The 13,254-nt window shown below is 45.1% G+C and overlaps 1 protein-coding gene across 3 annotated transcripts in view; it reads left to right on the plus strand.

Annotated features, from left to right (window-relative positions):
• The window catches only part of Plaat3 (phospholipase A and acyltransferase 3), a 31,087-nt gene extending 24,230 nt beyond the window's left edge, over window positions 1–6,857 (plus strand). For 2 of the 3 annotated variants that reach the window (NM_139269.2, NM_001362425.1), the window contains exon 5: window positions 3,877–6,857. In NM_139269.2, the coding sequence (NP_644675.2) occupies window positions 3,877–3,978 (102 nt within the window). In that variant the 3' untranslated portion in view covers window positions 3,979–6,857. The remainder of the gene's footprint in view (window positions 1–3,876) is intronic. The other variant, XM_011247220.2, reaches the window with a different exon arrangement.
• Window positions 6,858–13,254: the final 6,397 nt, after the last annotated feature.

Genomic DNA, 13,254 nt, shown 5'->3' on the forward strand with positions numbered 1-13,254 from the left:
TGGCAAAAAAATAAGGCTCAAACATTTGGCAGGCAACAGTAAAAACAAAAACAAAAAACAAAAACCCTCACAGGCTATGTAAATAACAATAACTTTGCTCTGTGAAAGCATTCTTTTAGCAAACAGAAATCGGACCTGCAGTGTGATGTTGCTCTACTGTGATGCCCTTCCCTGCAGGCAGCTTTGAACAAGTGTTAATTTTCCCTGATAAGAGTAGAGACTTCTAAGCCGGGTGGTGGTGGCGCACGCCTTTAATCCCAGCACTTGGGAGGCAGAGGCAGGTGAATTTCTGAGTTCGAGGCCAGCCTGGTCTACAGAGTGAGTTCCAGGACCGCCAGGGCTACACAGAGAAACCCTGTCTCGAAAAACAAACAAAACAAAACAAAACAAAACAAAACAAAGAGTAGAGACTTCTAACCAGCAGGCAGAACTCAGTCTACCTAAATAAAACTTCAATTTAATTACATAGAACCTGTCACCAAGCTATCATAACATGTTCTTAAGTACATATAAAAAAGATGTATGTATGTATGTATGTATGTATGTATGTATGTATGTATGTATGTATGATCTGACTGTACCACTTTCTTAGTACCACCAGGACTAACTAGATACTATATTCATATCCTAACCATTCTCTTTGTGTACTAAGTGTGACCACAAACACTGGGGCTATTGTTGTGTGCCTCCACAAAGTATCTTTTGTCTGAACCAGCAGTATCAGCATTTGTTTGCACATTATGGCTTTCAGGAAAGAATGAGGCTCATGTTGTTCCTCCTCCATTATCTGCATTTTACCCCTCCTGATATAGAACTCAGCAAGGAAAACACTGGATAGAAAAGGTGTGTGTGTGTGTGTGTGTGTGTGTGTGTGTGTGTTCCTGTGTGTCTGAGTGTATGTAGAGGCAAAAAGTCAACTTCCAGTGTCATTCTGCAGGTACTGTCCCTATTTTTTTTTAAATGAACGAACAATCAAACAAACAAAAACATCTCTTGATGACTTGGAATTTGTCAACTAGGCTGAGCTGACTGACAGTCCCAGGAAACGGGTTTTTCTCATCTCCCTGCACTTGGGTTACAAATGCATGCCCCCATACTTGGCTTTTTAAGGGGTTCAGGAGATCGAACTCAGGTTTTTGTTTTACAAGTCAAGCACTTACTCACTGTTCCATCTCCCCAGGTAACTCCATAACACCATGGCTTGAGGCCAGCCAGCAGTCAGAGCTCTCTGGTTGGTAGTACCATTCACACTTGCATCCAAACTAGGTTAACAATGAGGGAAGGCAGGGGGTATAGAAGGTAGGCACTAGGTAAGGAGCCAATGAATAGGGTGAGGGCAAGGGGCTCATTAATGTTGTGAGATGACCCCAGTGGGCTGTTTTCAGTACCCACAGTCTGTTTCTACTTGGCATGGTCAGATTCCCTAGAAAACTCTTCCAGGCTTGAGTGGAGGGTGACATTCTGGGAACAGCAGAGGGGTCTTGGAGGCTCAATTTAGCATGCTCATAGTCACTCAGTGCCCCGTTGGCGGTTACGATACAATCTGGAATGCATGTCTAGACTTGCAGATCCCTAGAGCTTCTGTTTTACCCTGTCCAGAGATCAGTCACGCCTCTGCTGGGGCGAGGGAGGGGGTCCGTGAAACTGGAGGAAGTGCTCTCTCTCTCTTCCTTTTCACTCCCAGAGGAACCTGGGTGTGTCCATCTGACGGAGGAAGTGCTTTCTCTTCCTTTTCACTTCCAGAGGAACCTGGGTGTGTCCATCTGACCCTTTTAGGAGTTTCTTTCTTTAACACAGGCTACTTCTCAGCTTCTTTGTCCTCAGCCATAAGAGCTAGGCTCACAACAAAAAACGAAATGCCTCTAATTAAAAAGAAAGATCTCTGTGGTGCTGGGTAGTGAACTCAGTGTCTTCTCCATGGTAGGCTGTTGCTCGACCATAGCTGTCTCCCAGCCCAAACAAATGCTGTCTTTTATTTCAGTTAGGTTTTAGGAGGGAGTGGAATTTGACAAATGTTTAGCTTTTCCCTACACCCCCTCTTTTGCAATGCTTTTTGTCCTACTCGATAGCAGCTCAAGTCAGATAGTCTCACATCTGCATTACATAACTACCTTTACTAGTGGAATTTACTTAAGAATAGACAGATGGAGACCGGTAAGAATAGACAGATGGAGACTGGTGCCTAGACTTTAGGCAGAACCTGGGGAATCTTGTGGATGAGGGGGAAGAAGGATTGTGGGAGCCAATGGGGTCAAGGACACCAAAAGAAAACTCACAGAATTAACTAACCTGGGTCCATAGGGGATCACAGAGACTGAACCACAACCAGGGAGCCTGACTGTGACTGACCAAGGCCCTCTGCACATGTTACAGTTGTATAGCTTGGTCTTCATATGGGGCTCCTAACAGTGGGAGCAGGAGCTGCCTCATCTAGCCTCAATAGGAGAGGATGTGCCTAGTCTTAACTGCAACTTGATATGCTAGGCCTGGTTGATATGCAGAGAAGTGGGGAAGGGTGGGGAGAAGATCTAGGAGGAAGGGAGAGAGGGGAACGGGGGTTGGGAGGTAAAATAAATAAATAAATACATAAATAAATAAGAAAGAATAGAGAGGTTCAGTGGCTCACATTCTCCTGGAATCCCAATGCATGGTGGGTAAAGGCAGGACCAGGAGTTTAAGGCCATCTTTGGTGCTGGTTAGTTTTATATCAACTTGACACAAGTTAGAGTAGTTTTGGAATGAGAGAACCTCAACTAAGAAAATGTCCCCACCAGATTGGCCTGTGAGCAAGCCTATGGTGCATTTTCTTGCTTGATAATTGGTACGGGAAGGCCCGTTTCACTGTAGGCATTAACATTCCTGGGCTGGTGGCCCCAGGTGTTAAGAAAGCAGGAGGAGCAAGCCATGAGAAGCAAGCCTGCAAGCATAAGCAATGTTCCTCCATGGCCTCCACACAGGCTCCTGCCCTGCCTTCCCTCAGTGATGGAGCATTACCTGGAAGTGTAAGATAGAACAAACCCTTTCTTCTACAAGTTGCTTTTGGTCACGGTGTTTTATCACAGCAATAGAAACTGTAACTAAGACCAAGTTTGAGACCAGTCTGGACTACATGCAACCTTTTCTTAAAAAAATAAAAATAAAAATAAAAATAAATAAAAAGAGACCTGTGGAATAGAGGCAACTATGTCTTGACTCTGGTCTCTTGGTGAACACTGGAGTCCATACAAAGAGAGAGCTGGGTGTAGTGTCATGCCTGGCACTCAGGAGGCCAAGGCAGGGGGTCTTGAGTTCAGGGTGCTACAGAGCAAGATCCTGACTCCATAAGAGAAAAACAAGCATTCAGCAAAACAAACAAACAAACAAACAAACAAACAAACAAACAAACACAAGAAACCCCAGCCCTTTAAAGGGCTGAGCACCTCCAAGCCTGGCAGGCCGGACACTGGACACATGGCATGAGGTGAGGTCCTTGCTCTCATGGAGGTCAGATTTTTTTTTTTTTTTTGAGTTCTCAATTGCAATCCCTTCCTGACCTTACACTTGCCCACTGGCTGTCCATCTTCCCATTCTGCTGTCATCCCTCTCTTCTTTCCATAGATGCCTTACAAAGGTTTGTATGCTTTAAATAGTCCAGAGCCTCATTCAGGTTACTATTTTGAGTCTGTGTCAATTCCAGGCCAGCTGGTTCTGTCCATTCATTTCCTTGCCCAGCCCTCTCCTTCCCACTGCCCCTGCCAGTATTTGTTGGCTCTTCAGTTTGGCCACTGGAAGCGAAGGGGGCATGCGAAGTGACATGAGCAGAGTGACCCTGGTCAATGAAAAGCCTGTTCCCACACTCGTTACACAGAGCTTGACTCACCCTCCTCTCTGTTGCAGGTCAGAGATGCGGTCAAGGCGGTAGGCATCGCTGGAGTGGGCTTGGCGGCCTTGGGCCTCGTTGGAGTCATGCTCTCCAGAAACAAGAAACAGAAGCAATGAGCTGAATGACTGCCCAGTTTTTGGGCTCTTCTTTTGCTAGAGGGTTTGGAGTTTGATTTATAGATTCTATTGCTTTATAATTAGGTTTATTTTCACAACATACAATAAACCACAAGAAAGGAATTTTTGTGAGGATACTGCAGTAGCTACCTGGTGTGAAGTCTCTGGAGGGAAGCTCGGGGCTCTGTTCTGGATAACAGTCTTTCCTGGCTGGCCTTTCTGTTTGCTGTGGTACCCTTTGTATTGCAGAAAACAGAGTCCAACACTGTTATCTCAAGTGAAGCGCATTACTGCGTGCCAGATACTATGGTATGCCAAAGGAGACAGCCTGGGTACACAGAAATGGAAACATCAGATAGCCAGGGATCTTGGCCTAGAACTTGTTTCAACGTGGCGCTTTGAGACTCAGGCGCTGGAGTTTATGGATATTCAGTGGTGTGAGAAGGACAAATCCTGGAGTGTTGGGGCTTTAGCTCAGTGATAGAGTGCTTTCCTGGCGAGCATGCAGTTTTAGGTTCAATCCCTCGTGTCATCCTAAAACCTTCCGATTTCCTTCTGCAGTACAGCTCTGTTCTAGTCAGGTTTCTATTGCTAAGATAAAGACTTGAAACCCCTTGGGGGAGGAAATGGTTTATTGGCTTACATATCCCTGGCCACAGTCCATTGAGAGACGCTCAAAGGAACTCAAGGCAGGAACCGAAGCAGAAACCATGATGGGTGCTGCTTATTGGCTTGCTCGCCGTGACATACATCTTGTCTGTTGGAGCCCTGGTCAGGATTGAAACGTTGCTCTGTAAAAGCTTTCTCCCGACTTATGCGCATCTTGCACAGAATACACATGTGCTCGCTGAGTTCCAGCACTGAGAGAATAGTTTTCTTTGGCTCAGGTTCCTTAGGGCTTCACGTCAGTGCTCAAGGTCCCCAAACCCAAAGGACCTAGACCTAAGTTCAAAGGGCAGGTGTCCCGATGCTCACCCTCCCACACAATATTCATAATATTTAGATAATATTAATTTATACCTAAACTAATAGTGAGTGGGGCAAGAGAAAGAAGGAGAAAAAACAAATACAAGAGAACTAAATGAAACTTAACTGTCAAATGAGGAAAAGCAATCTGGGGCCGTGGAGAGGGCTCAGAAAGTGGAGCTGTTTGCTGCCAATTCTGTGGACCCGAGTTTAGTCCATGGGATGCACACAGTGGAAGGAACAAGCCAACTCCCAAAAGTTGTCTCCTGACCTCCACTTATGTACCATAATATTGGTGCACATATATCTGCATGCAATACATAAGTAAGCACTATAAAAAGTTTTTAAAAACTGGAAGAAAATACAGACTTTAAGGCAAAAATAATTTACTACACAGAGATTGTGTGTAGTATATAATTGAACAAAATGATTACTACACAGAGATAATAAAACAATCTTGATTAAAGTTTCAACTCAATTAAAGTATATACTAATTCTAAATTCATTTGCATTTAATAGTCTCAAAGTAGATCGTGAATTCTTGGCCAGTAAATTGACAATTTACCATTGTAGTCGGAGATCAAAATGTTATGGGGTCTGCTTAAATCCAACTCGACTCAAACACCAGATCAATGCAAAGGACAAAACTGTGTCGTGACCAAGCTGCTACTGATTGACCAGGGCTGCAGGACAGACTTGGGAGCTGAACTGTGACCTGGAGCCAGAGTGCTACAGAGCTTTAAAGCTTGAAAATCACCAACATCTGGGCCAAGTTACAGTTACATTTTCCACCAATCAGGATTTAGGGACAGTGGATTTCCTTAGGAACTTGTCTTTGTGCTACACTTATCCTGTTCCCATTGGTTGGGCTATTCAACTATGGCAGGACCACTAACCTAACATTCATGTCTGAACTTGTCAACCAGGATGTCAGTTACCTATGTGTATCTCTCTCTGCCAAACAGGATGACAGGCACCCAGTACCCAGTACCCAGGGAGGTCTTGGGAACTTAAATTTTATTTGACTCCTATTTAAAATGAAAGTTTTACTTAAAATGGCTTCATTTTGGTTCCTTCTTAGAAAAATAAATATTTTTTGAGGCTGGAAAGATGGCTTAGTGGTTATGAGCACTGGCTGCTTTTCCAGGGAGCCTGAGTTTTGTTTCCCAACACACGTGGTTCTTCACAACCATCTGTAACTTCAGCTCCAGAGGATCCAGCAACTTTTTCTACCCTCCACCAGCACTGCACACACAGACATACGTGCAGGCAAAGCACCCACACACATATAAAAACTAAAAAAAAGTATAACTTCTAGGACCTGGTAAAGCAACATAAAGATGTAGAAAAGTTTAAAAAGTTGTCAAGAAACAGTTTCAATAGACATGCAGTATAAGTGTGAGACACAAAGTCTAACGACATACATAACACATTTATAAAAAATTGATGATATACTAGTACAGTGGTTTGAACAAGAACGGCCTCCATAGGCTCAGACAGGATTTCTCTGTGTACCGTTGGCTGTCCTGGAACTTGCTCTGTAGGCCAGGCTGGCTCTGAGCTCACAGAGATCTGCCTGTTTCTGCCTCCTGAGTGCTAGGATTAAGGCCTGCGCTACTTCTACCTGGCTCTTACATTTTAATGCTTGGTTATCAAAGAGTAGCACTACTTTAGAGGGATTTGGAGGTGTGGCCTCGTTGGAGGAAGCGTGTCACTGGGAGTGGGCTTTAAAGGTTCAAAAGCTCAACCAAGCCCAGTGTTGCTCTCTTCCTGCTGCCTATGGATCAAGATGTAGAGCTCTCAGCTATCTCTTCAGCACCATGTCTGCCTGTATGCTGCCATGCTTTGGGCATGATAACAATGGACTAGACCTTCAAACTGTAAGCCAGCCCCAATTAAATGTTTTCCTGTATAAGAGTTGCTGTAGTCATGGTGTCTCTTCACAGGAATAGAACACCCGGTGTCTTGGTGTTACAAATGGCTGGCAGGGGTGAGCTGGGGTGGGGGTGCCTCTTTTGTTCTTTCATGATAGAAATCACAGAGAGGCAAGATCCAACTCTTAATGTTGGGGATCCTTAGATTCAGAGGGTGAATTTCCAAGCCCAGAGGCAGATAGTTCTAATCTCTGAGAAGCAGAAGCTTAGGATTGCAAGCTTTCAGAGCCAGAGACTTGCTGTTCTCAGTAGAGGGTCACTGCTAGAGAGTCACTGCTGTGGGCTCAGTGGGCCACAGCCAGCTGTGGTACAGCTTCTGAGTGTCAGGACTTATGGCTTGTTTGTCTCTGTTGGTTCCACCAAACTTTGTAGCAGTTAGGAAAGATCTCATAGGCTCAGCTTCCACAAATCAAAATCACTCATCTTTCACAATAGCTTCAGCTTCTTTGATGTCCCTTGCCCTTTCAACACTTCTACCATCTGGATCTGCCTTTTTTTTTTTTTTTTTTTTTTTTAAGACAGAGTCTCACTATATAATCCTGGCTGGCTTTGAACTTACAGAGATCTGCTCTCCTCTGCCCCCCAAATGCTGGGATTAAAGGTGTGCACCACCCTGACCAGCTGTCTCTGGCATTTTTTTTTTTTTTTAAAGATTTATTTATTTATTATATGTAAGTACACTGTAGCTGTCTTCAGACACTCCAGAAGAGGGCGCCAGATCTCGTTACGGATGGTTGTGAGCCACCATGTGGTTGCTGGGATTTGAACTCAGGACCTTCAGAAGAGCAGTCAGTACTCTTACCCGCTGAGCCATCTCGCCAGCCCTGTCTCTGGCATTTTGAAGTTTCTGTTTTCACTGGGACTCTCCAAACCCTTCTGCGCCCTGGCATCAGATCTCAGAACTTTAGGTGTCAGAGCCCTAAGGTCAGCTGCCTGGTGTATTTCTCTAGCCACAGGTATGAGAGACCTCTCTCTATTCCTGTGACTCCACAGGGTTCTTCAGCTGCCTTCATACAGTGGTGGCTGTTGATGTCACTGGAAGCCCCAGCGTTCTGCTTGTTTTTGTAGCCAGTCCAGCTTTCATTCCGTGTTAAAGACCACAAATAGACAAAAAGCCTATCCTGGAGACTTATGGAAGAAAGAAAGGCCTCCTAACTATCCTGAAAAAAAACAGGAAAACAAGCTATTTTTGTAGACAGAAAAGGGGCAAGGCACATTTGTGGATGCTTCAAAATTCCCATCCATCACTTAATGGTACCTAGTTCCAATCACTGGCCCTGTATAAGGACCAATCACAAGATTTCTGGGAGTTCTCTGGAACAAGGCCTCCTGCAGTGGCAGCTGTACCTCTCATAACTGGAGTGCAGTTACTTCAAGTCACCGTATGCCTGGCTGCCATAGTGTGGTGACTAGTCACCCAGAGAGGTGTTGCTTGGTTGACCACATACCATCCAGAGTAGCTGGTACAGGGAAGTATCTGGCATTTGCCAATTAAAGGGTAAAATATGCCAGGCTGCCAACAGTCTAGCTTATCTGAAAGAAAAGTACACATGAATGGTGCTTACAATAGCAGCTTATAACTAACAACATTCCTAGCAGTATTTGACAGTGTCTCAGATCATAGCTCAATACTTTATAGAATGTTAGGTTATGCTGTGTCTTGGATTGGTAACATGGTTTAGAAGGTAAAGGCCCCTGCTCCCAAGCCTGTGGACTTGAATTCAGTCCCTGGGACTGTTGCATAACAGTCTCCTTCGAAACTGGAACACTCCTTCCCGCAGGGAAGCATTTTAAGCAGGGAGGTCAACTATTTAAAATAGCTTCAGGAAGTTCCTGAAACTGATCAGGCTCACTAGGTCCCTCTCCCCCAGAGTAGGCAATAAAACTGCTGAGAGTCACTCTCAAACAAGCCAAGGTGCAAAGAGGGTTCTGACAAGCAAAGCTAGAGAGACTGAGATCAGACCAGCTGCCTGGAAGAAGCAGAAACCAGCTGAGCTGCCCGGAAGGGGTTTAGACAAACCGAATCACTTGGAAAGGATATTTTTCAACCTGGTGAACTGCTTTCAGGCTGTGGAGTGAGCTCCAGGTTCCCAGCTTTTGTGAGCTATCACCTATGCTGAGGTGGGCCTTGGTGATGCAGCTGTCACTGGGTCATTTCTGCTCCTCTAAGTAACCTTTCACCCATATTCCTATAATTGGTTCACTAAGTTGGACTTCAGTGGTATCTGTACTTTGGTCTGCTGTGGTCTCCCTATCTGGGATGAGTAGACATGTGCATCTCCCCAGGAAAATTTTTGATGCACAGCAGGAACCTATGCAATGAGAGGAGAAAACTGACTCCCAAAAGTTGCCCACTGACTTGCACTTGTGTGTCAGGGCAACAGACCCACAGATTGTCAGAAGCTCTAGAGTTGTAGTCACAGATGGTAGTGACACCTCCCCCAACACACATGGGTTCTGGGGAACAAAACTGCAAGAGCAGTAAGTGCTCCTGACCCCCCCACCCCCTGAGCCATCTCTCTATTCCCTGTATACAGCATTTTAAAGGGGGTTGAATTTGAATTTCTTTTGGGGATAGCTCCTATGTGGGCCAAAGGTTTTTTTGTTTTTGTTTTGGGTAGACTTTTATGTAGTCCCAGTGGGCATCCAACTCATTATGTAGCTGAGGATGTCCTTAACCCTTTCTGAGCCTCCTACATCTACCTCTCAAACACTGGGATTATAGGTGCTATTATGCTTTGTTTGGGGGACTAAGGGATGGCCCCAGGGCTTCAAGCATGCTATAGATCACTCTACCTACTGTGCGACATCCCTGACCCAATTAAGCTTGTTTTCAATCAGATGCACAAGGCTACTTTCTATATCCACTTAATTATTTATTTTTACATCTATTTATGTGTGTGTTTGTGTGTGTATGTCTGTGTGTGTGTGTGTGTGTGTGTGTGTAACATCTTGGGGTTCCTGTGAAGGTCAGAGGACAATTTTTGAGAGTTGGTTTTCTGACTTTGTTAGTTATTTGTCTTGATGCTGGGACAAAATACTTGACAAAAGCAACCGGGAATACAGTATACGGTCGCTGACGGTTTGGCAGCAGGAGCAGGAGGAGACTGGTCCTATTCTGTCCACAGTGAGAAACCAGAGTGAGAGATCTCCCTGCTTTAGCTCATTTTCTTATTCTAATTCAGTCTGGGACCTTGTCCATGGAATGGTGTCTGCTACATTTAGGTTTTTTTTTTTTTTTCACTTCAATTAATCTAATCTCGATAATCCCTCACACACAAGCCCAGAGACTTGTTTCCATGGTGATGCTATATTCCATCCATCAAATCCCCCAAACAAGACTAACCACCATATCAACCATAACACCGCTATTTATAAAATAAAATGTTTCAATCCAAGTTATTTTTATTTATTTGTTTTTGTGGTTGCAGGAACAAACCCAGGGTAAGTACATTCAAGGCCAGTGCTCTACCGCTGAGCTACATCCCTGGCCCAGCCTGTTTTTCTTTCATGCCTCAAATACTTATGTCAGCAGAAGGTACCAGGAGAGAGGAGAAAGAAGCAAACCTGCCTCTCACATGGCCAGACTACCTCCTGCCTCTCAGACCTGCTCACTCAGGGCCTGTAGTGGGAAGTGGGAAGACAGCCAGCCCCTGGGACTGCAGAACTGAACTTGACCTCTGTAATTTGAGCGACCACAGTCAGAGCTCTTGAGCTTCTGCAGGGTCATAACGACAGTTGTTGACACTTGTGAGTGAGTCCAGCTTAGCTGCTCTGCAGGTAGCAGTGGAAGTCCATTTCAGAGTGACTTCTGACACATGCAGAGGACCCATAATTAAGTGATCACCATTGGGGCACAGGACCGAGTGTGGCACTATGTTCTGGATGCAGAATGAAGACACAATCCCCAGTCTTTTTTTTTTTTTTTAAAGATTTATTTATTATATCTAAGTACACTGTGACTGTCTTCAGACACACCAGAAGAGGGCATCAGGTCTCATTACAGGTGGTTGTGAACCACCATGTGGTTGCTGGGATTTGAACTCAGGACCTTTGGAAGAACAGTCAGTGCTCTTAACCTCTGAGCCATCTCACCAGCCCCCCACCCCCCAGTCTTTTTGCAATGCTTTTGAATGCTTTGCAAAAGGTTTGCTCAAGGCAGGATTCTAGTGCTCACATGGTAGCACCATGCAACTTGGAATCCAACCCAGAGGCTGGCCTCTGTTAGAATCCAGACCAGACTGCTGCTTGGGCTGTGGGAAACCAGCACTGTGCCCTTTGCCCCAGTCTTACAGGCCCTGGCAGGCACCCTTCTCAGGATACTGTCTGAAAATCTAATAGGCTGTCTATGGCATGAATAATTCCTCAAATAAACTTTGTATTCCCAACAGTCCATCTCAGTGTGCCCCTTGAGCCTCAAAGAGGAGTCTCATTCAAGTGAATCAGTAAGGACACAGTCCACCGCCCCCCCACCCCCCGCCTATTTGCTCTACCAGGGGTGGAAAGGTTCTCTAATATTTTAGTCAATCCCCATGGGTAGTCTTCATTTCACTGGGAGAGGTCATTTCTAGGCTCCAATTATGCAGATTATCAAGACCTTAATTTTTCCTAGGAAAATCTATCTCTAGCATTCAGTGTGCTAATTAGAAAAATGTCTGTGACCAGAGGTAAAGATTTGCTTTCTAGTCTCTACCTCTGTTAGCACAATGGCAGCTGTCTGCCCCTCTCATGCCCTACCCTCACCCCTATGTGTGTGTTGTGTGTGTGTGTGTGTATGTGTGTGTATGTGTGTGTAATCTTCCTCTGAAGGCACCTGGGAAGTTCTCAGGGGACCATCTAAATTGCTGCACATTTGTGCATCAGGCAGCAGGGGTACATAGTGCCTGAGATGTCCCAAGGAAAGAGGCCAGCTGGGGCTGACCAAAGAACAAAGTAAACAGGGAGGTGAAAATTGTTCTGTGCGTACAGAATTATAAAATTATTTGTTTTAGCTGCTCAATTACATAAATCAAAATCCCTCTCTCTATTCTTTCCTCTTTTGTTGGCGTATGAGCAATTTCCACCATCGCAAGCAACAGTGGTAAACACCGCTTGCTCACCGTTGCACACCACACGTGTATTTTGATTTTGGCACTCCCCCCTTTTTTTTTAATCTCATCTAATTGAAGCTCCTTTGCAATTAAAGAAAAGGACTAACCTATTATTTATATGTATGTTTGCGTGTGCCTGTGACAGAGTTTATATGCATCACCTGTGTGCAGGTGCCTGCTGAGGTTAGAGGTCATCAGATTCCCTGGAATTGGAGTTAAAGATGGTTGTGGGTGCTGGGAAACAAATCTAGGTCCTCTGAACGAGTATTGCATGATTTTAACTGTGAGCCATCTCTTCAGCCCATCCTTTGCAATTAAGAAAGAAACTCACAATTCAGCAACTAGTACTAGGCCAACAAAACATTATCAGACTTTTCTATGCTCTGAAAAGTTACACAGCTAGGATGTGAAATTGTGTCTCTCTGCTCTAGACTGCACGTTGCCTTGAGTTGAACTTTAGTGAATCCTTTATCAGTCTCTTTCATTTAGTGACCCAGCACAATGCTGGGCATGTCTTTGGGATTACAGAAGCATTATCAAGACAGAATTTGTGTTTGACTTGAGGTGGTATGGGAATGGCAGAGATGCCTTCCCCTCACTCATGTGCGTCACCTGAGGTCAGGAGAGTAGGAGAGCTGGCCCCACTCCTTGCCCTTGGCTGCAGTGCTAAGGAGAGTGGGCCCTGCATTCACCTGGGCAGCATAGTGGGCTGGCTCTGATGGCAAGGGCAAGGGTGAGCTGGCCCCCAGGGCATGAGAGTGGGAGAGCTGCCCCTGCCCCTTGTCAGCTGCAGCATTGGATTGGATGAGCTAGCTGGGACTGTGCAGGTAAGTTCGCCTGGTGGTGTGGGTGCAGGAGAGTGGGTGGCTGCCTAACTCAGCTTCTACTCAGGCCAGATCTAAGTCTCTGAGTTGGCTTACCCCAACATCTACCCCCTACCCCCGTGAACTGCTGGAGTGTATGAAAAGGCTTGTTCTGCAGATCCAAAGCTGGAAGATCTCTATGACACAGGGCAACCACAGGATATCTGAGAAGAGTCCCCATGAAGATCCAGTATTGATTGTGTAGCAGAAGCTAGAAGCCTTGAATCAGACCAATGACTCATTGCAATAAACATTTGCAAATAAAGATGTGTGGCCAAAAGGGTCTACTGTGGGACACATTATGATACACTGCATCTTTCATGGCAAGATGTTTTACTTTTTTATATTTTTGTTTTCTTTTGGGGGGTTACAAAGTGGCAGGTGGATATGAAGTAATGGGGAGATGAGTGGGATTGCGATGCA

The sequence above is a fragment of the Mus musculus genome, chromosome 19 (genome assembly GCF_000001635.26).
Source record: "Mus musculus strain C57BL/6J chromosome 19, GRCm38.p6 C57BL/6J".
In the NCBI taxonomy this organism is placed as follows: Eukaryota; Metazoa; Chordata; class Mammalia; order Rodentia; family Muridae; genus Mus; species Mus musculus.